Below are 26,977 nucleotides of genomic sequence, written 5' to 3' on the forward strand. Positions count from 1 at the left end.
CTATAACTATGAAAATTGAAACGGTATTGTCGCTTATATATTTAATTACAGCCTATAAAACGTCGGTTCGGGCAAAGGACTTGACCGCGTCAGAATATCAGAAAACATGTCCCGAGAACCTCTAAATCCAGACGAGGCCTTATCTCTGCATTTTGTGAAAATATATTTAATTCTCATTCATGAGAAGGCATCTTGAATATTTATATGGAAGTGTCCCACATTTCTTAGCTCATGCAAAAATGGCCCTTATCCTTGTTTAGTAGGAAAGAGGTTTTCGTTGATGCAATTTATTCAAATACGGGTATAAAGTAAATAATGAGTGGATCGTGACGATGAAGGATCTGACAAATCCTAGAGGAATACCGACAGTATAACAGTTCAAGTTGTCAAGGCTGTATTCTGAAAATGTTCGTTGTATTATATAGATATATATTCATAAACAGTATTTGAAGTTTTACACTTTATTTCCATGTGCAACCAGATATGATCATTTGATCATATTAATTATTGATACTTCTAAGAATTTGGGAAATACTCGATTCGGATTTGGTTATTCAGAGGTATCAAATCACAATACACTGTATTTAACCATCTTTTCGCGAATACCTGGTATCATAACTTTTTTATAGTGATTGCAAGATATTTTATTGAAACCAGGAATGTTCAAGTTGAAAAAAAAGCAATTGCATCTTTGGACTTGTAGTTGTGTGCTGAATACTTTCAAAGTTATAGTATAAAAAGTAAACGTAAACTGTGGGCCATCTTCGATTTCTAAAATTGTTTAATGCAAACAGTCATTAAAGTGCAAGCAGTCATTAAAGTGTGAGAAAATGACACGCTGTAGGGACTGTATTTCTATTAACAAATGGACCAGCAATCCAGTGATTTACATATGAGCATTTATCTAAGCAATTGGGATACGATGACATGCATCAACCAAGTCAGCGAGCATGACAACCCGATCCCGTTGGTCGCCTCTTACAAGCGTGGGTTGCTGAAGATCAATTCTAACCCGGACATTCACGGGTTCCATCAAACAAATGGTATTTTATACATGTTACATAATCAGCTTACGATAAATATTTGAAAGCAGCGAGTCTTGTCAGTTCTATTAACTATCGCTCGATCGCGTTCAATGAAATGTTGGAAGGTGCAGGAAATGCCATGTACCCCTTTGTAAGGCGATTGATGTAAATTCTCCTCAGTATGTTTCTGATGTCACCATCCCATCCCATTTTTGAATCCATTTTCTGTTTTCTAGAGTGCTTGAAAAGTTAGCAGCCGCCTTGAAACGGCAATAAAACTCTTTTACAGTTTAAGTTGTTATAGCGAGGCGCTAACGCACGGACAGTCCGTGCAGCACGTGACAACGACCTGTCAAATCCAGGATATGACAAGAAACCGCACTTCTACACGAATACACCGTGAATACGTTTATGTCTAAACTGAGCAGGCAGTATTTTAAATTAGTGTGCAAATACCAAATATTACCCAGGTAATTATCCATCACGAGTGAGTGAGTGAGTTAATATATAACGTCACATCGGCAATATTGCAGCCATATCGTGACGAGTTATCCATCACGACTTACTCTCTATAGATATGGCCTCTGCTCTCTTTCGTATCAAGACTCATAGAAAATGTCTTTTTTTACTATACAACAAGCAAATGTCTGGTTTGGCTATCCAACTTGACCCATGTGATGATGTTTACAAATAACACCCCTCTGCCTCTGTTTGGGATTACAAGGAAAATTATCAAATTTGGTTCATATCCAATTTTGGCTAAAAGTTATTATCATGAACAAATGTCACAAATGTAAACTTCTGGTAGCCCTGGTAATGTTTTAGATTTGACAGTGGGTTTTGTCTGTCATACAGACCCTGAAACAAATATATCCAATGCAGCCCCTGGGAGTCTTTACTATTTGGCAAGTCTAGATTACTATATAAGAAAATCTCTGGGCTCCTTTTCATTATATTTTATACATGTAACTATAATTTGCAACTTTTTTTCTCTGTAAACTATTTTAATTTCAGAGACTAGATATTATTAAGGCAGCACTACTCTATATTTAGCTTCATAGAAGTGGGAACCATGTAAGACCGGCATCGCTTCTGACTTTCTTCTTCCACGATGCTCGGCCATGGTGCCGAAAAACCATTGGTTTCTACCACACATAAGGGAAGCAACTCTACGCTGCAATCTTCCTGATTGGTGCAGTCACTGCCATAAACGTTTGAGTTCATGTACAATCATATACAATCATGGTCAATCATATACAATCATATACACTCATATGTGTACACACATTTGTGTGCGTTTACAAAGTGACAATCTTACGGCTCTCACCAGGTACTTTACAAACATGAGGTCAGTGTCATATGTAGATATTGATACGACACATGGTTCTGAACGTTTTTCCAACGCTTATATATAATTGGAGGACAAAACTTCTTTTTCTGAAGTGCAGTTTTACTGGATAAACTGTCAGAGCATTCAAGGTAATATTCATTTTGACAATGCTAATGTCCCCACTGGTCATATAACAAGATGTGTTACTTACTGTGTACAGAACCAATCGTTGTTTGATGCATCATATTGACACCTACAACCCACAACCCACTGCAAACATTGGACTCAACCATTGTCTCTTCACTCTATCTCAGCTAACACCAAGGTGATCACTTTGATGTTTGTCATGGTAGAATTGTGATAAACACACTGCAATTTTTGGTTTCAGATCTACTTTAGTACGGTTAAATCTACAGATAACCCAGCTCTTCATTGAAAACACAAGATGTTTATCTCCAAATTCAAGTCAGTGAAGACTTCACCGATGTTGCTGGTGCATGTTCGGTTGTCCAGTTCACACTTTCATCGTAAGACATAATTTAGGCGTGTCTAAAGAAAACAAAGGTCTCCATCTTGTCCAGTTCAGTGGTTTATTCAGGTCAAGTTATCCAACTGACAATACCAGAACAAAGGCACCCAACACAACCCTCGGTCATCCCTTAAACATATACACAGTACACTATACATGGGTCAATGATTCATCTGCACATCCTGAGACTTGACCCTGGGACGACAATACTCGATGCTTGTTACCTCATCATGCAGAACTCATCAATGTGACCATGTACTATGTATTACAAAAGTCGGTTTTGCAAATAGCTATGGCGTTAACAACTTCCCCAACACGTCCTAGACATGTGTAGTTGCTCATATTTAGTCACTGGTTAAAATGCTTAAACATGGGAACAGGTTAAACATGGGTCACAACGTACTTGCACATAAAGTAGCTATTTAAAAAATTGTTTCCTGTATTAACATTATAATGAAACACATTTGTGCGTGTTTACAAAGTGACAATCTTACTGCTCTCGTACCAATTTTTCAACAGGTACTTTACAAAAATGAGATATGTGTCATATGTAGATATTGATACGACACATGGTTCTGAACTTTTTTCCAATGCTTATATATATTTTGATAAGAAAACTTCTTTTCCTGAAATGCAGTTTTACTGGATAAACTGTCAGAGTATTCAAGGCAATATTTATTTTGACAATGCTAATGTCCCCACTGGTCATATAACAAGATGCGTTTCTTACTGTGACTTCTGCGTCAATGCAGCCTTATTTCTTGCTAACATCTAGCAGGGCCTTATCTCCATGTGGACATCAATAGGACGCACGTGTGAACACGAGGAACGACACAATACACTCACTCAACTGTCACCCACGAGACAAATTCAAACATGTTATCACATTAGAACAGAGTTGAACTAATCAGGGCATAATGTATTAATGTAATGTTTATGCGACATATGCTTTGTCAGTGAGATAATGGGCACATGACAACAAAACTGATGTTCATAACGTGCAAACAGCACACTTTCACTTGAAAGTGATGTAGACAGTGACCCACTACTTCCACATTTCTGGGAAACCCCTTGTGTGAATAGTACAGATACAGTAATCGAGAGTGAGTGAATTTGATTTGACCCCACTTTGATCAGTATTTCAGTTACATCACGGCACGTCAGGTTATTGTATAAGAAAGCTCAAAATGATGCAGGTCTTAAGATATTTCCAATACAGTGACGTGTATGGTGATACCAAGAATCATAATCAGGCAGATGTGCGAATTTCAACCCTCAATCACAGGATTCTGGCATGTCTAAGGGAAACAACTCAACATAAGAGACATGGTAGATCAAGCTCCATGAATAACAAAGCCAAATCAAGAGTGATTCCATATTGGTACAGGAATACACAATTAGAGCATCACATCTATCAACAGTTGCCTGCTCCTCATCAAAAGTCTCATTATAGACATCAAACAGTTGCTTCATAGTCAGAATTTGTCCCTGGGTCTATAATATACAAGCCTGTCATCCAATCACAATTATGACATAATCACATGGTTACTTATACTATCAATTGGTCTGCTTGAGATCCACATCTCCGCCCAATCAAAAATAGTGTTACAAAACTCTGGCTCTCACTGAGGTGACTGGAGAAAGCTTTGTCTCGAATACAGGCTTCCTCCCCACTGTCAGGGTACCTATTAAGTTATCTCCCCTTGGATAGCACTAAGCCCATATCTCCGTTGAGGCTAACAGGAACAGTACATTTGCTTTGTTAACAAACAATACCACAGTAATAGGGACACTGATTCTTAATTCCCACACCTACTCAACTACAAATAACACATGAAATATGAAATGCATAGGTGTTGATTGATGTTTAATCTGCTGCAAATTTTGCTATATGTCATACAAACAAACAAAAAATTTCCAAACAGATTTTTGCATTTGAAATTGAATGTGCATATACATGTACATGTAGTAGATCTCAACAGATTGCCATCCAATCAAATATGGGACATCACCTAGCAGACATGTCATCCAGTCAAACCTGGGACATCACCTTGCAAACATGGGAAATTACCTTGCAAACATGGGATGTCATCCAATCAAACATGGGACATCACCTTGCAAACATGGGACGTCAGCTTGCAAACATGGGATGTCATCCAATCAAACATGGGACATCACCTTGCAAACATGGGATGTCATCCAATCAAACATGGGATGTCAGCTTGCAAACATGGGACGTCAGCTTGCAAACATGGGATGTCATCCAATCAAACATGGGACACCACCTTGCAAACATGGGACGTCAGCTTGCAAACATGGGATGTCATCCAATCAAACATGGGACATCACCTTGCAAACATGGGATGTCATCCAATCAAACATGGGATGTCAGCTTGCAAACATGGGACGTCAGCTTGCAAACATGGGATGTCATCCAATCAAACATGGGACACCACCTTGCAAACATGGGACATCACCTAGCAAACATGGGACATCACCTTGCAAACATGGGATGTCAGCTTGCAAACATGGGATGTCATCCAATCAAACATGGGACACCACCTTGCAAACATGGGATTTCATCCAATCAAACATGGGACATCACCTTGCAACATGGGACATCACCTTGCAAACATGGGACATCACCTTGCAAACATGGGACATCACCTTGCAAACATGGGATGTCATCCAGCTGACATGGGATCCATGTTACGTCACAGAATTATCAAATATACTGGTATCAGATAATACTTATTCAGGATTTCATAGCACAACAAAAGCAGCTCAGTCTAAGGATAATATTCTATAAGAGAGGCATGATTGAGTTAATGTATACTGCTTCATGTGATGTTCCTTAGTGCAGTGCACCAGACACACATGGAGACGCCACATGACAGCACATTAGCATCTGAAGAGCGGGTGCACCTCCAACACCAACTGGCCCCATTGTAAACCATAGGATGAAAGTCAATGTAGGAATGATGTGTGACTGAGAAACAGTACCTCAAGGGGCTAGGGGGAAATCCTGTATTTGAGACACAGCCATGTTAATAAAAGCATGTGAAAGGCAATGTTATATAAAAATAAATTAATATGTAGATTTTAACTTCCCCGTTCCTAGGCAAAATCGTATAACTCTGTCGACTACAAATGCTAAAACAATGTCGGCCGATATGACACCAAGAACTGTGTTGCGAAACTGAAACAGAGAAAAAGAAGGGGGTAAGCAAACAGTGGAAGATATAAGACCGTCAAACACAGGGGTCCGGAAACAGTCATATGCGCCAGACATGTCCGATTGGGACCTTCGGGGTCCAAATAATTGATGAGCGTTATCATATCCCTTCAACGACTTCAGTTGACAACAAACTTGGTCAATAAAAGTATGAAATTTGATATAAAACATCACTAGACATGATGATTTTACCATTTAAAATGTATTTCCTGCTCTCAAAGGCATTGTTTTATATGCAGAGATTAAGATTACCGTGTGTATTTTCTCATAAACTAAGCCGGAAATAGCAATCAGCTGTGCACACGTTTCCTCCCAATCTACCGATGATTCAGTTAAAATGTACCCAATGAAAGAACTTCAAAGAATTTTGATGCAATGGTGGGAAGAAATTGTATCTGAAATTATTATTTTATCAGGAATAATATATTCCAATATTGTTTTATTTTAGTTTCCACCATATATACTTAAAATCATAATAACCATAAGTGTAGCACTTTGGTACAGATGGCACGATTTTGACCAGTCACCGTAGGGACTTCCCACGCTACATGTATTTCGATTTCGAAAACGTTATATTGACATTTTATAGTCATACTGCCTCAAATATGACTTTTAGCGAGTCATGGTACTGCATACATGATATGTGTATCCATTCTCTTGCAACTAAAGTTCAGTTCAAGGCGTCAATAGCGGTAATCTGACCGTGGCTGCTGTAAAAACGGTGAGTTGTGCGATCTACCGATCACTTCGCATACGATTTCGGCAAAATTATTGTAAACATTATCAGAATTATTGAATGAAATATTGCATAATATTAATCAAATATATTGCAAACTCTTGTCCAGATAAACAGTGAACAATTTTTTTTATTACTAGATATCATAATGATGGGATTTAATCGCGTTCTTCAGTTCCGGTCAAACACCTTCCTAACATTACCTCTTCTGTTTAAGAACAAATGTTTTTCCCTATCAACCTTGCAAACTTAACTACTTGCACATATATATAACTATCTTCAATTAGATTATTTAGATACAAAGAAATCAGGAATTGTAGGACAGTAGCACAACAGCACAATGAGCATGCTGCATTTTGGGTCGATCACATCAGGCATAGACATGTTATCAGCTTTGTCTGGAGAGTAACTATCTGCTTGGTGCACCTCACAAGAGGGTTGTGAAGAAAACACACTGCTGGATCAGCAGTAAATGAGGTGAGAGTTTTAAAAAAGAATTGGTTCACCCATTTTGATAATTAGACACTGGAGGATGTTGTTCCAACCTCATGGATTCAAGGGGGTATTTGGACTTGTTGCTATACTTACCTCATCTGGCAAGGCCACCAGTTGAAACTGGTCTGCAAGGTCAGGAAGCAGTCCACTTGCCAGTGCAAAGATGGCGCCGCCCGAGAACATCAAACTGTACAGGAGGGGTTTATTGTCCTTTAAACTCTCCATAAATGGTTCTCCCTGTAACAGATATACGTTACAAAATAACTCTTCATGATATGTCTGTAATGATGGCTTTTGAGCTAGTTAACTATGATAACCACTCAGACATGTGTCATCTTCAGTGGTTACAGCAACCCTAACTGTTGAGATAAGTGAGGTGAAAAGGGGTTTAATGTTGCATTCAAGAATATTGCACTTATATAGTGATGTGTATGCACCTGTCAGTGTGTCCGCTTGTGCTAGTCCAGATTTATGATGGTTTTATAGTGCTGGCCCACTGAGATATCACGCCACAGTCTAACATGGATACCCCACTGAGGCACAGTGTACTGACTCCAAGCTGACCAGTCCTTGTTTTATCCCTTAAATGCAGTGCACCAGACAGGGTAACAACAAGTACCATCTTTTAACGACTTTTGGCATGACCTGCTGGGGATTGAAACACAGAGCTTCTAATACCTAGGCACACGCTCTATCTTCTAGACTATGGAGGCAGTCTTTACTGTGTTCAATATCGTAATCAAAGAACCACAAACAGAGAAACTCACCTCGACTGGATGATTAATACCAGAAATACATGCTCAAACATGCTCCAGTTGACATGACTCAGCTCCAGTTGACATGTCTCACCCTATAGTTGACATGACTCACCCTACAGTTGACATGTCTCACCCTATAGTTGACATTTCTCACCCTCCAGTTGACATGTCTCACCCTCCAGTTGACATGACTCACCCTCCAGTTGACATGACTCATCCTCCAGTTGACATGACTCACCCTTCAGTTTACATGTCTCACCCTACAGTTTACATGTCTCACCCTCCAGTTGACATGACTCACCCTCCAGTTGACATGACTCACCCTCCAGTTGACATGACTCACCCTCCAGTTGACATGACTCACCCTATAGTTGACATGTCTCACCCTCCAGTTGACATGACTCACCCTCCAGTTAACATGTCTCACCCTATAGTTGACATGACTCACCCTACAGTTGACATGACTCACCCTATAGTTGACATGACTCACCCTATAGTTGACAGCAAATGTTGAGACTTGTAAAGCCATGGACATGATATATACAGTTGTGTTTAAGATGGTTGGCTTGAACTCTGCTTCTAAATCTGGAAACTCTTCTTTTCTGGATAAAAAAGCAAAAGCTGTTATGTTTCTTACTCGTCTGACCGTGCTGACTGGATATACTGGTACTGACATTTAGATACTTTTGTGACGGTCAAAAGTTTTCTTCTTCTTGTCACATATAACTTACAAAGCACCACACACTCAGAGCCACACACTAAGCACCACACACTCAGGGCCACACACTAAGCACCACACACTCAGAGCCACACACTAAGCACCACACACTCAGAGCCACACACACCGAGGGACACACACTAAGCACCACACACTCAGAGCCACACACTAAGCACCACACACTCAGAGCCACACACACCCAGGGACACACACTAAGCACCACACACTCAGAGCCACACACACTCAGAACCACACACTAAGCACCACATACTCAGAGCCACACACTAAGCACCACACACTCAGAGCCTCATAATATGCACCACAAACTCAGGGCCTCACACTAAGGGCCTCACACTAAGCACCACACACCCAGGGACACACACTAAGCACCACACACTAAGCATAACACACCCAGGGACACACACTAAGCACCACACACTCAGAACCACACACTAAGCACCACATACTCAGAGCCACACACTCAGATTCTCATACTATGCACCACACACTCAGGGCCTCACACTCTGGGACACACACTCAGAGCCACACATTGAAGGACACACACTCTGGGACACACACTCAGGGCCTCACACTCAGGGCCTCACACTCAGGGACACACGCTCTGGGACACACACTCAGGGCCTCTCACTCAGGGCCTCACACTCAGGGACACACGCTCTGGGACACACACTCAGGGCCTCACACTCAGGGCCTCACACTCAGGGACACACACTCTGGGACACACACTCAGGGCCTCTCACTCAGAGCCTCTCACTCAGGGCCTCACACTCAGGGACACACACTCTGTGACACACACCCTGGGCTTCACACCCAGGGGCACACACTCAGGGACACACGCTCTGGGACACACACCCTGGGGCACACACTCAGGGACACACACTCAAGGACACACACTCAAGGACACACACTCAGGGACACACACTCAAGGACACACATTCAAGGACACACATTCAAGGACGCACACTCTGGGACGCACACTCAAGGCCGCACACTCTGGGCTTCACACTCAGGGACACACACTCAGGGACACACATTCAAGGACACACATTCAAGGACGCACACTCAGGGACGCACACTCAAGGCCGCACACTCAGGGAAACACACTCAGGGACACACACTCAGGGACACACACTCAGAGCCTCACACTCAGGGACACACACTCAGGGACACACACACTCAGGGACACACTCTCAGGGAAACACACCCAGGGAAACACACCCAGGGACACACACCCAGGGACACACACTCTGGGACACACACTCAGGGACACACTCTCAGGGAAACACACCCAGGGACACACACCCAGAGACACACACCCAGGGACACACACCCAGGGACACACACTCTGGGACACACACTCAGGGCCTCACACTCAGGGCCACACACCCAGGGACACACACCCAGGGACACACACCCAGGGACACACACTCAGGGACACACTCTCAGGGACACACACCCAGGGACACACACTCAGGGACACACTCTCAGGGACACACACTCAGGGACACACACTCAGGGACACACTCTCAGGGACACACACCCAGGGACACACACTCTGGGACACACACTCAGGGCCTCACACTCAGGGCCTCACACTCAGGGACACACACCCAGGGACACACACCCAGGGACACACACTCAGGGACACACTCTCAGGGCCACACACTCAGGGCCACACACTCAGGGACACACTCTCAGGGCCACACACCCAGGGAAACACACCCAGGGACACACACTCAGGGACACACTCTCAGGGCCCACCATGCATCGCACGGTTGAGGATATTAACAGACATTGAGGGACTTACCTTGCTGCATCGTGTCGATGCGCCTCCCCGACTAAATAGACTAAACTACTAAAATGTACAGCAAACTGAGACAGCACTGTAAGTATTGTGTACAGGTTGAAGATGTTTGGCAGTGGACGCTCCTTCGACAGTGTCTTCAGTGGCTGAAACAAGATGACAAAACATCAGGCTGTGAACAATACTACAGTGTCTGCTGACTGGAACATTGCCCTCAGTGTCATTTTCAGGCACTTTTATATAAGCTGATTTATACAAAGGGTATTAGACAGAAAGATATTGACTAAACTAAGGCACTGAATGAGTAGCAGTACAACAGATATGGGTTGTAGGCAAGTGTAACCACTTGCTTAACAACTTGTTACAGCAGAGAAAACAACTTCAATTCTTTTTCTTACTATTATTACTATTACTAGCTATTGCTGTAATTATTATCATGTTGTTGTTGGGATAATACAACATTGAGTGAGTGTTAATATGTGGATACGAAACTTTCCCCCAAATTACGAAACTGCCCTCTATGTATTGGGAATGACTTTACGGCAGCCATCTTGATTTGCTCTAGGCTGGCAGTTGGGTGACATGTTTGAGTGAAGCAGGTGTATTGTGTTAGCTGATGAATACAAGGGTAAATAAAGAACCTGTGTCTGTCTATATTAACAGTGAGTGAGTTTTCTTACACGCTTATTTGAACAGTATCTCAGTTCAAGCAGGGTGTGTCAGCTTGATGTTGGTGGAAAGCACACAGTGTTGCAACTCATTTGATATTCTGCCACAAAACTTAGAAAAAAATATTTTGGCTCAGAGTTTTAATTTTTTTTAAATGTCTGGTTTTGCAGTTCTAGCTGGAAAAAATATCTGGTCTCAATACAAAATCCCAGGCCACTCCCAAATATCAAATGGTTAGTCCCTCAGACGTTTATCACTTAGGTGAAACCCATGTGCATGTGTATGGTGCTGGCCAACCTAGAAACATGATCAAGGTGATTATGGCAATCAACCAACAATCAAAGGTTTCTAGCACCTGTAAAAGATGAACTCAAATAGCGGCACCTTACAACATGGGCCGCCCGGGAGCCAGATGTGACACGCAGCTCTATGGTGTTACCTTGGACCGAGAGATGAACAGGAAGCAGCCAGCCAGCAGCAGACCCTGCATGGTGGCCTGGCCGTCACTGAACTTGATGCCGTCCAGGTACAGCACGCTCTGGCTGTAAGCCAGGATCAGGGCATTCAGGGCCAGGATCTTAAACATCTGCAGGGTTGTCACAAGAGTACATCGCCCTTGTTTGATGATGTGACACACTGAAATAGGAGAAAATTGGCATGTTATACATTGATACATCTGGAGTTTACACAACAGAATATATACAGTGGTGCTTATCTTAACACTGCTTTGGTTAATGCTATACTGGTAGAAAGTCACTCACCACTAGCCACTGTGGATAGTTTGGATGTGAAAGGGGATGCTATGCTGGCATCTCCAAGTCTAACAATCTGTGATTTTTCCTCTTCTTCAAGTTCTTTCAACATGGCAGCAAGCTTTTTCTGTAACGACAAATGGCATATTAAACTCCTGTAAATTGCCATGGGTGATGTCTGTTAAGGCGCTAGTCCCTTCAGAGGAAGGAGTGTGATTGGCTCATGCCAGTACATGAGATAGGGTGAAGCCTCGATGTTGCATATATATTATGCATTATGCATATTATTATCCTGACACGACACCCTGCAATTTCCTTTTCCACTTCGATCATATCACACAGAACATAAAACATGCCTCTTCTAACCCCAGGGCCTGCCTTGCCCTTTGGTTACCAATCAGAGTTATCTGTCCTTGATCAGCCATCAGCACACAGCTTGTTATCCAGATGGGCAAAGGAAGGGCAGGCCTGAGACTTGTGTCAGGATAAGTAGACTAATATAATTAATATCCAACGTCATGTAAATTGATTCTTATCCTGACACAACACAATGCAATGCTTGCGCTATTGTAACCAGCGCTGGAATAGTCTGGATTCAGCGCCCTCTGCATTAATCCTGTATCACTAGTCACATCATGCAGAGTTACGTTCCATGGTCGAGTACCTATACAATTTCTTATACATGACATCAGGAGCGGCACTTCAAGCTGTAGCGAAAAGCAACCAGCCCAACAATCCCTCAGAAGTATTTATTTAATATCTAGCCCACCAGTATGTAAAAGGATTCTGTTGTGTCATATTTATATTTAGTCCTTCAACTGAATAGAAATAGTCTGTAATATATGTAATACAAAATTATATACACTAAACCATAAATCACAGCATTTAATCAATGAATCATACAATTTTAGCCCAAAACTAACATTTTGTGATGCTTTTTCCAGCCATCAATCACAGTGAATGTACTAATGCCCTTGAACACCTTCTAACTGACGTAACATTGTACATGACATTTCTAAGGTACCTACCTGTGCAGGAGCGAGGTTATCTCCCCTTGCAATGGCTCTCTGCTTGGCAGCCCGTCCTGACACCTTGCCCCCACCGCGCTGACTCATCATCTGCAGCTTGTCATTGGGGGTCTCGCCATCTACACTGCTGCTGTTCTGAACACAAACACAGAAATCTGTTGGACTACAGCAATGTATGGCGTCATGTCAAGTATGAGATACCTCATAAGAAAAACAGAGTTTGATTATCCAGCTCTTATATCTCTGTTCTATTCCGAGAAATACCCTGATACATGCATCAGTATCTACTGCTCTCTTATCACTATGAGCTTGAAATCTAGAGCCAATCACCATGGTCAAAATACCTCTTCAGAACGTGAGTATAGTAGGGATCTACTTTCAAAATCAGACATATTTCATTTGGACATTAAAACCAGACTCAATACAAAGGTTAGATCTGAAGATCCAGGTTAGAATAGGTCTTCAGCAACCCATGCTTGTCGTAAGAGGCAACTATTGGGATCAGGTGGTCTGGCTCGCTGACGTGGTTGATGCATGTCATCGTATCCCAATTGTGTAGAAAGTTGCTCCTAATTTGATTATTTACAGACCGCCGTCATATAGCTGGAACATTGCTGAGTGTGGTGTTAAACAACAAATAAACAAACAAACAATACAAAGGTACGATGGCAAATGGATCCTGTGTATACATCAAAACAGAATCCACATATAATACGTTGGTTATACAAGGATGAAACTGTCGAGTAAAGAGCCACAGACAGAATTATTCCAGCCATAAAAGCAGATTGTAAATATATCAGTATGGGCCAGGCAACCCAGTGATTGATATCATGAGTAATGTGTAATGCTATCAGGGTATGGTGGCACACAATGAGCCTTGTCACCCAGTCTGACAATTTGGTGTTATTGCTGCATGAAATTGCACTTGAGAATTTTCACAACTCGATTTCACATCAATTATCCCAATGTTGTAAAATGTGCACATTAATAATAAGCTGTGGGCCTCTTGCTAGAATCATTAGGCATCTGTAATCATAACAAGAGTTACGAGTAACTGAATAACCTGACTCAGCATTAGTAGTCCCTCACTGCCAACTTGTCTACATACCTCATCTCTTCTCCTCTTCTTGTCGGGCAGCCTCTCTGGAGCGTTGGCCAGTAGTGCAACACCTGAAACACAACACAACCTACACTGCAACATAAGCAGAAAGGGATCCCAGCAATATTTACACATAAATTCGAAACCTTTGCTAGCAATGCTAATGCTTAAAGCCCCACCCTGACTATAAATAGCCCGCAAGGTGGTGGTGTTTCAGTTTCGAACAATGACTGACAATGTAAACACAACTGAGTGTCGGGAGAAGATTTTTGAAAACCATACGGGAACAAGATCACCATTGACCGTCAAACTTCGTATCAACTTGAATGACCAACCCTGGATACCACAAATGGCTCCATATCTAGATATAAGTCAATAAATCTTCTGTAGTTTTATCATAAAGAAATCGAATCGATCGTGTTTGGCGTCTGCATCAATCACAGTGGGCGGAGCTTATTTACGGTTGCGCTATAAATGAAGATGTGAAGACGACATTGAAGGTACATTTTGAAACCAAAGATGTACGCGTTTGTCGAAAAGTCTTGGAATCGTTTGGTAGACATTTATATTTCCATTAAAACTTACGTCCTTGTTGTCAAACGTCCCATGTGGGTGGGTGTTTACATGACGTCACCCGTTTACGCATTAACCAATGAAATGTATGTGTTATCATGACGTCATATTAACCTGTCAGATCATTTGTATAAGCTCCGCCCACTAGAGTGCAGTAGTTACTACCGCAGATGGGGCTTTAAACTCTTTTGGTGTGACATAAATACCCAGTAACACCTTCAAACTTACAACAAATCCTTGTCTCACAGACTCATTACATAGTTCACCCTGGAGGCCTGTAGCAGCCTGAGGTCTATGTCACTGGTAATTCCTGCAGCAACACTGATGGTAACCAAGGACTTCAAATAATTAATCAGTGGTGATAGTTGGTATATTATAGTTACATTGTACAATTCACATAAATGTTAAGGATCATCAATATTTTTGGGGATAGGTTAATGAAATTGTGTGCTCAATCTTCACTACAAACAATATCTCCAAAAATATTCATGATCCCCGACTTTTTGGGGTTCAGCATATTTTTAAGGGACAAATCTCCTCACCAACATGAGCGTGTTTGAGAGCCCCAACATCATTAGTTCCATCTCCACACATGAGAATGGTGTAGCCCATGCCCTTCAGGGCTGTAACTATGAACTCCTGCAAGGCAGATAACACATGATACAGTGTCAATCACAACATGAAGCAATCACAACATGAGTCAATCACAACATGAGTCAATCAACTTATAATTACAGGATGTTTCAGACAATTGAAGTCTATTAGGTTTACAGCGTATGGATGAGGTCCTTCATTGTTTACAGCATATGGATGAGGTCCTTCATTGTTTACAGCGTATGGATGAGGTTGTTCATTGTTTACAGCATATGGATGAGGTCATTCATTGTTTACAGTGTATGGATGAGGTCCTTCATTGTTTAGAGCTTGTGTGAGGTCCTTCATTGTTTACAGCATGTGGATGAGGTCATTCATTGTTTACAGTGTATGGATGAGGTCCTTCATTGTTTAGAGCTTGTGTGAGGTCCTTCATTGTTTACAGCATGTGGATGAGGTCATTCATTGTTTACAGTAAGTGAATGAGGTCATTTGTTGTTTACAAAGCAAAACCATTGCAGAATAAATGTTACTGTTTTTAGGCAAAAATTTGTGTCAACTATGAAGAATTCCTAAGTCCTGTGAAGCCATGTAGGATGTGATCAAACTGGTGAGATGTACCTACCTTTTGTTTTGGGGCTACCCTGGCAAAGACTTTAGTATTTGGCAGCACGATTCTCAGGAGCTTGTAGTGTTCTGTCTGCAGCCAAGTGAGGGCCTAGGAGAAGAGATCAGTGGTCAGAGCTGTTAGACACTTGGTATGTGATTGAACGAGTGAATGTTGCTTTCATCCGCAATGTTCTAGCCACATCTCTGCAATTTGGCCAGGCAGGCCAGTGGTCAAATATCGACTCCATGACAACCAAGTTTGTTTGTTTAATGCCGTACTCAGCAATATTCCAGCTATATGACGGCAGTCAGTAAATAATCAAGTCTGGACCAGACAATCCAGTGACTGACATCATGAGCATCGATCTCCGCAATCAGGATATGATGACATGCATCAACCAAGTCAGTGAGCAAGACCACCTGATCCCAATAGTTGCCTCTTACGACAAGCATAGTCGCCTCTTACAGCAAGCATGAGTTGCTGAAAACCTATTCTAACACAGTTCTTCATGGGTCCATGACAACCAAGTATAATCCCTGTTGTGTAATACACAATCAGCCAGGTCACAACAAACTCCTGATAATAGTCGGTTCTAACCACAAGCAGGGAGTGATGAGTACATTTGTCTAGTCTCAGTCTATGAGTCAATTCTCACAAACAGCTGGTAGCAGAAATAGAGAATCTCATCCGAGTGTCTTTTGATATCAAATATATCAACACGAGATGATAAAAGTGGAAAAATTCTGTAGCTTGCCGAAGATTTTGTCACTTTTATCAACGACACAAGGGTGAGATTTTATTTATCATCCAACATCATTCTTCCAGCTTTTTCAATTTGTAGACAGTAATTAGCAGTGTCTTCAGTGTAAAAAGTACTGCTAACAGCTTCAGTAGCAGAGCCATTAGTGATGTCATATGATTGTGACGTCGTGGTAACCAGTGACGTCATAATGGTCAGCAAAGCATTGTGATGTAATTTCATTGCAGCGATATCTACAATGTAGATATCGCTTGATTTCATCCAAGCGATATCTCCTGTGGGAGCCAGTTTTGGATGATAAAAAACAATCATTCATCATGTTCATATTAAAAAAAAAAGAAATGTTGACAACCCACCTTTCACTTGATCAATATGTAAATTAAATAGATCAATTGACATATAGCATGGTACGTAGGAACCTGCCATGTTTCATAATATATATTAAATCCAAGCTTCTGATGGGCTTATCCTTTTTGTTACAAAGAAAACTGTGCCACCTTGTCTACTCTCTTACCTCCCCAGGCCCGAGGAAACTGAGACTGGCAACATTCTACACAGGATAAATCATACCTCTCCCGTGAGACACAGGTCGTATGCAGCTAGAAGCTCTTTCTTCATGTCCATTGGTATGGCTGGGATGACAACACGATCATCGATTGACTGCCAGTGCCAGCCTCGGGCTGCAGGAATACAAGAGGCAAGTTGGTTAGCATGAACTGGGCGGCTTCCAGGAACTTGGTACTTCTCATGTGTTATCACACGCAGAGGAATTATCATACTGGAAGTAGCAATCCTGTACTAGGTGGATATAACTAACTGAGGGTTATCATGAACATGCTGGTTATTGCTATGATCATTGGTATTATCATAATAGGTGGTTATCGTGAAGAGAGTGGCAACATGATATTAAACATAATGTAGATATCAGCTTTGAGTGAATGTGCAATCACTTATCATTGTTTTGTCAAAGCCAAGTATCCCAGTCTGAACAAAATTAAATCCACACTTGTCTCTGCAGTTAATTTATTACTTTAAACTAAAGTCTGTTAATTTGTAATTGTTGGCAGGCATGCAGAATGAAGTTGTAGACAGGGAGCACCAAAAACTGACAGGACAAATCGTTTCCATTGGCGATTCAAACCAGGGCCCACTTGCACAAAACGATCTTAGAGCTAAGACTATTGTAAGCCTATGTTAAAGTATGGGAGTTAGATTATCTTAGTGCTAAGACCGCTTTGTGCAAGTGGGCCCTGGATCTGCTGCAGGATGTGAACACTTGACCACAAAACCAACCCAGCCTTAAGTGGAAATGTAACTATATCACGCTACTGACATGTGGACAATCACACCCAGTGTACTCCTTGTACCCACCTTTATCATTTGGCCCTTGCAGGATGACAGTCTCTCGCCGGGTGATTCTCAGCTCCTTGGCAACATGGCAGGCTGTCAGTGGGTTGTCTCCAGTAATCATGGCAACCTGAAGAACAACAACTAATTCACATCTTCATCTCATATAACATGCAGATAATCTCAAGAATCATCACATGTAACAGTGCGGACCAGACCCTACATGCTCCTACTTGTTGTCGTCAACAGTGGCTGTAAAATCTCAAATAACCATGAAAACACCAATCCTTAGATTTCTGAAAGACAGATCTGGTTAATGATCAATATCCCACACCATTAGTGAGTTAATGAGTTTGGAATATCATGTTATATTATAGTGCATCATCTTGACGTAAGAGGAAAACCAGAAATGACATAGGTCTTTACCACTTTGGTCAAAGCCCGAACGTGTGTATGGTGCCGACACACAGAGGAACATAACCAGGCTGAACCTGGGCCTCGAACCCACAATAGCCACGTGGGTAAAGTGCAACACACCAGTCAGCCATCTTCCCATGGCAAGGGATTTAACTGACTGTAAAAGTTCAGTTTCCACCCTTGCTGAACTTGGCTGGAATTTCCGGGCTCAAATGTAGCACCACAAGCGGCTCTTAAGAGTTATGTCCATTCTATGTCCCTCCCCTTGACCCATCAGATTCCACCTCTCATATAGCTTGCATTTGCATCAAACAAAATGGCAGCACCAAGTGAAGACGATTTGATCGATAATCAAGATCTTTATTGTAATAAAACGGGTCTTACATCGCAAAGTGTATCAAATCACATGAGAACCTTGATTAACAACATGAAAAGATTTGGAATATATAAGTTGACGCTAAATTGACAGTACACATGCTTTGCAAATCCTACAATCGACTGACATCTGCATGGCATTTTACAAACAGGATATTGAGTTCATTACAAGATTTTGATTGGACTATGCACAGACTCATTAGTCCTAGCCACAATATAAGTCCATAATTCCAGCCTAGTTTGTCAAAGGTGGAAACTGGATTTTTTTAGTCAGTTTGGAAGATGAAGTCAGCAAGTCTAAGCACCAAATCCCAATAATTAGTCAGACAGACAGATTGCTTATTGAGGTCTTGCACTGTGTACATAAAAAACACAACACCATCAACTACACAGTATAATGAATACACAATGCACTCCATACAGAGTTACAAGAGAGGGCATGTTATTTATATGTTAGTATAATACGAAGTACTGGGGACCCATTCGGACCTGATTCCACACAGGTATGAGAGATTGAACAGTCTAAAGTAAGATATGGCTTAACAATACTTGTACATGACACCGTGAGTTTGTGTACCTACCACATGGGAGGCGTTGTAGATTTCCTTGACAGAGGCCTTGGAGTCGGCCTTGAGGGGACAAGAGATGATGATGAAGCCTGCAAACTCCAGCTGACACTCCGCCTCCTCCCGCGTCATCTCCCGCACCTGCAACAGCATGCACATGCCTGTTGGTGGACGAGTCTCAACCCTGGTAAACACCAGCAATAATATCACAGCGAAGGGAATGTTGTTTTACAGTACACTCTCCAGGCTGTAAATAATCAGGGGGAACACCAGGGATCTGGCAAAACTAGTGGTGGTCCTTGATGGCGGTTTGTTGTTTAATGCCGCACTCAGCAATATTCCAGCTATATGACAGCGCTCTGTCCATAATCAAGTTTGGACCAGACAATCCAGTGATTGATATCATGAGCTTAGATCCATGCAATTGGGATACAATGACAAGCATCAACCAAGTCAGCGAGCCTGACCACCCGATCCCGTTAGTCGCCTCTTACGATGAAGCATAGTTGCCTCTTACGGCAAGCGTGGGTTGCTGAAGATCTATTCTACCCCGGATCTCCACCGGTATTGATGAGGGTAGGCAATGTCACATGACCTGGTAGATTGGGGAATTGAAGCTATCAAGTCTTGTCCAGACAAACCAGTGATCAATAGTGAGAACGCATACTGTGACCATTTGATCTTCATCTTAGTTACTGCATTTGATGTGCCTTTGGGAGAGTGTGACACAGAAATATGCTAGCAACAAAAAGAGCATGTCATGACACCTGCTCTTACTGACCTCTTGATGTGAAAGGCTTCCCATGCGTTTGTATCCAAGGGCCAGCACTCTAGCACCTCTCCTGGCCATGGTCAGGTACACGTCATCATAGTCCGCTGGCGGGTTCTTGAACTGGGAAAGATGCATCATATTTCATGAGTAAATAGACATACCACAATACATGCTCACCATGCTTACTGCATATCACAGTGCATGTGTCTCACTGTGAGTGTAAGTGTCTGACCATGGGTATAAGTGTCTCACCGTGGGTGTAAGTGTCTCACCATGGTTGTAAGTGTCTCACCATGGGTGTAAGTGTCTCACCATGGGTTAAAGTGTCTCACCGTGGGTTTAAGTGTCTCACCGTGGGTGTAAGTGTCTCACCATGGTTGTAAGTGTCTCACCATGGGTGTAAGTGTCTCACCATGGGTGTAAGTGTCTCACCATGGGTGTAAGTGTCTTACCATGGGTGTAAGTGTCTCACCATGGGTTTAAATGTCTCACCATGGGTTTAAGTGTCTCACCATGGGTTTAAGTGTCTCACCATTGGTGTAAGTGTCTCACCATGGATGTAAGTGCCTCACCATGGGTGTAAGTGTCTCACCATGGTTGTAAGTCTCACCATGGGTGTAAGTGTCTCACCATGGTTGTAAGTGTCTCACCGTGGGTGTAAGTGTCTCACCGTGGGTGTAAGTGTCTCACCATGGATGTAAGTGTCTCACCATGGTTGTAAGTGTCTCACCGTGGGTGTAAGTGTCTCACCATGGGTTTAAGTGCCTCACCATGGGTGTAAGTGTCTCACCATGGTTGTAAGTGTCTCACCATGGGTGTAAGTGTCTCACCGTGGGTGTAAGTGTCTCACCATGGGTGTAAGTGTCTCACCGTGGGTGTAAGTGTCTCACCATGGATGTAAGTGTCTCACCATGGTTGTAAGTGTCTCACCGTGGGTGTAAGTGTCTCACCATGGGTTTAAGTGCCTCACCATGGGTGTAAGTGTCTCACCATGGTTGTAAGTGTCTCACCATGGGTGTAAGTGTCTCACCGTGGGTGTAAGTGTCTCACCATGGGTTTAAGTGCCTCACCATTGGTGTAAGTGTCTCACCATAGATGTAAGTGTCTCACCATGGGTGTAAGTGTCTCACCATGGGTTTAAGTGTCTCACCATGGTTGTAAGTGTCTCACCATGGTTGTAAGTGTCACACTGTGGATCTTAGTGTCTCACCATAGGTGTAAGTGTCTCATCATGGGTTTAAATGTCTCACCATGGGTTTAACTGTCTCACCGTGGGTGTTAGTGTCTCACCGTGGGTGAAAGTGTCTCACCATGGGTTTAAATGTCTCACCATGGGTGTAAGTGTCACACTGTGGGTATAAATTTCTCAATGTGGGTGTAAGTGTCTCACCATGGGTTTAAATGTCTCACCATGGGTGTAAGTGTCTCACTGTGGGTTTAAATGTCTCACTGTGGGTTTAAATGTCTCACTGTGGGTTTAAATGTCTCCTTATGGGTGTAAGTGTCTCACCGTGAGTTTAAGTGTCTCACCAAGGTTTTAAATGTCTCACCATGGGTTTAAATGTCTCACCATGGGTTTAAATGTCTCACCATGAGTTTAAGTGTCTCACCATGGGTTTAAGTGTCTCACCAAGGTTTTAAATGTCTCACCAAGGGTTTTAAATGTCTCACCAAGGTTTTAAATGTCTCACCAAGGGTTTTAGTGGCTCACCATGGGTTTAAATGTCTCAACAAGGGTTTTAGTGGCTCACCATGGGTTTAAGTGTCTCTGGTGCTCCCTTTACTGTGGCCATGTAGTCTGTTTCCATGGAGCCAGGCATTGTGTGACCAGCAATCACGGACATTCTCTTCAGGGCACTGGAGAAGTGGAATCTGTGGAAGATCTTCATGCCATGTGTCTTCTTCTTCTGCGGAACCACAGCCTCACCTGATGAGGAGGAGGAAGTCAGTTAGACAAAAGTCTCCTCTACAGGTTTGAGAGCGTATTTTCCTAACAGATTAAGTAATCACTGTTCCTACCTTCAGTGAGTGTCACAGTTCCTACCTTTAGTGAGTGTCCACTCCACGGCATTGAGAGTGGCTTTCTCCAGCGGGTCGCCTACCATCTCATCATCCAGCTGAACCAAAGAGTGACACGTTGCCATCACCTGTGCCGTCTCCAGTGGGGCATCTTGTGCTGAGATGATCTCGGACCCACTAGCGAAATCAAAGAAAAAGCGTTAGCGGAGATCATGTGAGCCCCACTAGCAATAACTGAAAACAAGTAATAGTGGAGATCTTGGGACCCCAAAATCTTTCAGCATAAGAGCAATGGCAAGGACCTCTTGGCTTTCATGTTTAATTAAGAAAACTGCACTAGCACTATGCAATGACAACAAGTCTTAGTTAACCACTGCTGACATGCAGGGCGTAAGTACTTCAACAGCATCCTATAAGTACTTACTTGAGACCAGCAACACCCTCCACCACCAGGTTGTCACTTGTGAGCGTGCCTGTCTTGTCAAAACAGCAGATGTCTACTTTACCAGCAAAGGGTATACGGAAGGGCTCGGTGCAGTACACATCTACAACATACATCAAACAAAGGTCAATAGCCCCTAGGACCTGAGACGTGTAGACATGAAAGAACCACTTCTCATCCGAGTATGATCAAAGGGAGACAACCCTTTCGAAAACAATTATCTCCCTTTAGACACTTGCAAACAAACAGCACAGAACATGCTGTACACAATTAATTTCCTGTTTGAACCTGAATCACTTTTTAACAAGTTCGATAAAAAACAAAATTCAAATATGGAAAGAATGAACGAGTATTCATAGATATTTTAAAGGTAAATTCAACAAATGAATGTAATGCACGTGAAGGCAAATTAAAGCTGAATGGCAAAATTAACATGTATGTTACAATCTTGACTTGCAAAGATTTTGATAGTTAGCATTTTGATTTCCAGGGTAGCAGATTCCAACTCAACCACACATGTAGATCCAATAACAAACTATCATCTACCACAAACACATGTACACTTTTGGTAGTGAAACAGGTATTTTGTGGCCTTGCTGATAAAAGTGTTGCCCTGAGTCTACATACACAGCTTGGTGAGAGCCAGTAGCGATGTGTTGACAGCCAGAGACAGTTCTATGGGCAGCTCCGGTGGCACCACTGAAGTCAGGATGAGAGTACACTCCAAGAACAGCTTGTAGCGGTTTCGGTCAGGATTCTTGGTGCCTGAAAATACACCAACGTAATGAGGTGAAATGCACATCTATAGTGACATCCCTATTGAAAATTTAAACCTTCTCGTTTTCAATTATTTGTAAAAGTTGGCAGCTGCTTAATCATGCTCATGATTTGAATAAATCTGCTTGTGTAGTGTCTTTTTTTTAGTCTCATGCCTTAGCTTGAGGGTATATTTCCTGCAATGCAAATAGTCTATGCTTCTTAATCCAGTATTTATGTAATATCACAAGGTGTCTGCTAAATGTGAATGGATTTGTTGTTTGTTGTTTAACGCTGCACTCAGCTATATTCCAGCTATATGATGGCGGTCTGTCCATAATCGAGTTTGGACCAGACAATCCAGTGATTGACCACAGGAGTTTAGATCCACGCAATTGGGATACAATGACATGCATCAAACCAAGTAAGCAAGTCTTACCACCTAATCCCGTTAGTTGCCTCTTATGACAAGAATGGGTTGCTGAAGATCAATTCTAACCCGGATCTTCACAGGTAAATGTGAAAGGAAATTCCAATGTCAAGATGCCTATGTTGAACACCACAGGTCTGGGGTTGTTACAATCAGGACAAATCTAGGGTTCAAGCCAACAATCATCAGATATATCAGCTAAAGGGCAAAAGTTTGGCACAGAAAAATACAGCAGCCTTTGGCCAGTGGGCACTAGTAATAGAATAATAAGGCTAGACTTTAAATAAATTTTGCATAACAAAGCACCTTCTATCCAGACATAGCTGGCCGCAGTGACGGCGAAGATGAGGAGAAAGAGGATGAAGCAGAACGTCTCGAGGTTGTTGGCCGTCACTCTCTTCACACCGTACAAGATGGTGCGCAGCAGCTTGCCCTGAGACGTGTTGAAACTGTGCCGCAATACGAATGCTATACACCCATTGTCACTGGCTGAAAGAGGGTGAGGGAGATTATGACTCTTGTTATCAATAACCTGGTCATCCAGTATCTCTAGTCATAAGGAGACTATCTAAAAGGTGAGTTACAGAGATTGGTTTAGTGCTGCTTTGAGCAGCATTTCAGTTATATCACAGCAGATTAGCTTGATGCCAGGGATGCAGGTCAGGGCAAAACTGTACATCATCAGCAGCTCACCACGGTATGAAGTCAACAGTTTAAACTGTCAACAAAGACAGTCACTTATCAAGAGGTGCTGCAGTAGTGATATTCCCATATTTTCTGAATAAATACTGAGGACTTAAAATATCTTCAGAGAAGTAGTTTACAGATTCAACACAAAGTCATAACAAGGTCATAACAAGGTCAAGAATAGGTCATGACAAGGTACAAAACAAAGTCATGACAATCTCAAAATATAAAATGCTAAAACAGAACTAATGTGTTGCATCCTACTACTAACTAAACATATATATAACTTCAGTACATTTTTAACAAAAATGACAGTATCATGGTACAGTCGTGCCTCGTTTATACGGACACTTGCGTCATTTCACAATTCGTCCGTATAAACAAATTTCCGTATAACTGAAACCAGCTTCTTACTGGAAGAGTTACTTCCCTTCTATTATGCAACTCATGACAGATGACAGAGCAAACAGATACATCCACTCAATCTTTATTCATAACCGTTTCAAAAAGTCTGTCATGTAAGTTTGAACTGTCACCAATTGACGATTTTCCTATGGTATGTCCAAATTCAGTGCCATAATGCTTACTGATGGTTTCTAAACTTGCTGACGGGTGTTTTTCTTTAAACAGACAAATTTCCCTTTTTTCGCGTGCTGTAACTTTGACCTCTGACCTCCACAGACACCATATTTATCGAACGGGATTACATGTACAATAAACAAGCTCGTCTCAAATGTAACTCAGTGTCACTTGGTTAATTGACTTCTCACGAATCAAAGGATTACCACCAGCGGAAGTGTCCAGATAAGTGAGACAATTTTTTGTGCATTTCAGTGTTTTGTGTATGAAAATGACCGTCCGGTTCCTGAAACTGAATTTCCGGATATACGGGTAAATTTATATAGTAATTATTTCGTTTTGAATGAAAATCGTCCGGGAACCGAGGTTTCAGGATATCTGAAGTCCGTATAAGCGGGGCATGACTGTAATGGCCTTCAATAGGTTTTTGTGGGGCCATGTTGAGAATCAGATTCAAACCACTTGGATGAACTGAGATGTCATAGTTGCTGGGAATAAGCACATTGATGTTTCAGTTTCACTGGTCCAGTGGTTCTTGAGAAGACACACGACTTATGACGGACAATCAAGAAGTCACTACATGAGCTCATTGGACCTTTTGTCAGGTTAGATAACAAGAGTTGACTGACGAAATACTCACATTTGAGTCCCGGTCCGGTCTTGCTGGGGGGCGAGTGCTGCACTACCTTTGTACCACCATACAGCACGTGCAGCTTGCCGTCATGCTCCAGGTCGAACATGTGATCCAGATCCAGGCACTCCACCGGCTCCTGCACATAGCAACAGTCAGTGACTCGAACAATTGACAGCAAAATGGAGAATTGAAATGCAAACAGTCCACCAGCAATTTACACCTTTTCTCATCACAGACCACGGAACCATAAATGATTAATAAGTCAGGTTTCTAAAATTAAAACATGTTTTAGCATGATCAGGGCAGAGTAAAAAAGATTGGAACTTCAGGCGGTAATTATCTAAAAAATAATTTGTTTACTAATTCATTTTATTTCCCACTCAAAATCAAGTTATGCAAAAAGTCACCCCTAAATGTCATGTCAACAGGTTTATACAGTTAGTTTCTCTTAGCATTCGTATCTGAGGATGGTCAAATAACCATGATTGCATTATCAGTTTGCCACCAGTTGTCTGTGTGCACCACGGACCTTCATGACGGGCACCGACTCCCCTGTCAGCATGGACTCATCTACTATACAGGGGCCCCTCAGTAGCAGCATGTCACATGGTACGAGGCGGTCGTCCTGAGATCGCCCTGCAAGGTGCAAAAGAATCATGTGGGAAACTCAACCTAATATTTTTTACAACGAAATTTAATTGTCATTCCTCTTGGAACCAATCTCCACAAATCATGTTGTCGCCCGACTGATTAAAATACCTCCACCTTCTGTGATATGTTACTAGTTTCCATATTCCAGTATCATGAAGCAGGGGCAATTATTTTCAGGTGCATCAGAGATTCCCAATTGGAGACAGTCAGGTTTAACACTGCTATGAACAGAGGTGAGGTGAAATGGGGTTCAATGTCGTGATCAAGATTATTTCACTTATATAGCGACATGCATGCATGTGTGTGTGTGTTTGTGTGTGGCTACATTTTCTAGTCGGACTATGTCGATTTAATAGTGCTAGCCCACTGAGATATGATGCCGCAGTTTAACATGAATACCCCACTCAGACACAGTATACAGACTCCCAACCAACCAGTCCTTGTTTTAGCCCCTTAATGCCAGGCAGGGAAACAACAAGTACCATCTTTAGGTATGACGCAGCCACACAGGTGGTCCACTATGAACAGAATTTTAGTTATATAATGACTCAGCGGTAGAAACTAAC

General features: G+C 42.2%; 1 protein-coding gene across 4 annotated transcripts in view; it reads right to left on the minus strand.

Moving 5' to 3' along the window:
- Window positions 1-2,931: 2,931 nt before the first annotated feature.
- Window positions 2,932-26,977, minus strand: part of LOC124149038 (endoplasmic reticulum transmembrane helix translocase-like) — a 32,585-nt gene continuing 8,539 nt past the window's right edge. The window contains exons 6-27 of one of the 4 annotated variants that reach the window (XR_007219280.1): window positions 26,290-26,396; window positions 25,767-25,896; window positions 24,167-24,349; window positions 23,302-23,439; window positions 22,657-22,777; window positions 22,258-22,409; window positions 21,965-22,140; window positions 20,223-20,333; window positions 19,457-19,582; window positions 18,108-18,213; window positions 17,307-17,416; window positions 15,992-16,084; window positions 15,315-15,411; window positions 14,209-14,270; window positions 13,101-13,235; window positions 12,082-12,199; window positions 11,760-11,956; window positions 10,655-10,797; window positions 8,599-8,710; window positions 7,444-7,587; window positions 5,447-6,083; window positions 2,932-5,361 (exon numbers count right to left, since the gene is read on the minus strand). Coding sequence is in view for 1 of the 4 variants with exons in the window: in XM_046520369.2 (XP_046376325.1) it covers window positions 5,973-6,083; window positions 7,444-7,587; window positions 8,599-8,710; window positions 10,655-10,797; window positions 11,760-11,956; window positions 12,082-12,199; window positions 13,101-13,235; window positions 14,209-14,270; window positions 15,315-15,411; window positions 15,992-16,084; window positions 17,307-17,416; window positions 18,108-18,213; window positions 19,457-19,582; window positions 20,223-20,333; window positions 21,965-22,140; window positions 22,258-22,409; window positions 22,657-22,777; window positions 23,302-23,439; window positions 24,167-24,349; window positions 25,767-25,896; window positions 26,290-26,396 (2,672 nt within the window). In the remaining 3 variants the exon portion in view is untranslated. Of the gene's footprint in view, window positions 6,084-7,443; window positions 7,588-8,598; window positions 8,711-10,654; window positions 10,798-11,759; window positions 11,957-12,081; window positions 12,200-13,100; window positions 13,236-14,208; window positions 14,271-15,314; window positions 15,412-15,991; window positions 16,085-17,306; window positions 17,417-18,107; window positions 18,214-19,456; window positions 19,583-20,222; window positions 20,334-21,964; window positions 22,141-22,257; window positions 22,410-22,656; window positions 22,778-23,301; window positions 23,440-24,166; window positions 24,350-25,766; window positions 25,897-26,289; window positions 26,397-26,977 lie in introns of all 4 variants that reach the window. The other 3 variants (XR_007219282.1, XR_007219281.1, XM_046520369.2) reach the window with 3 other exon arrangements.

The sequence above is a fragment of the Haliotis rufescens genome, unplaced genomic scaffold, assembly GCF_023055435.1.
Source record: "Haliotis rufescens isolate VD_foot unplaced genomic scaffold, xgHalRufe1.0.p SCAF_8, whole genome shotgun sequence".
NCBI lineage: Eukaryota > Metazoa > Mollusca > Gastropoda > Lepetellida > Haliotidae > Haliotis > Haliotis rufescens.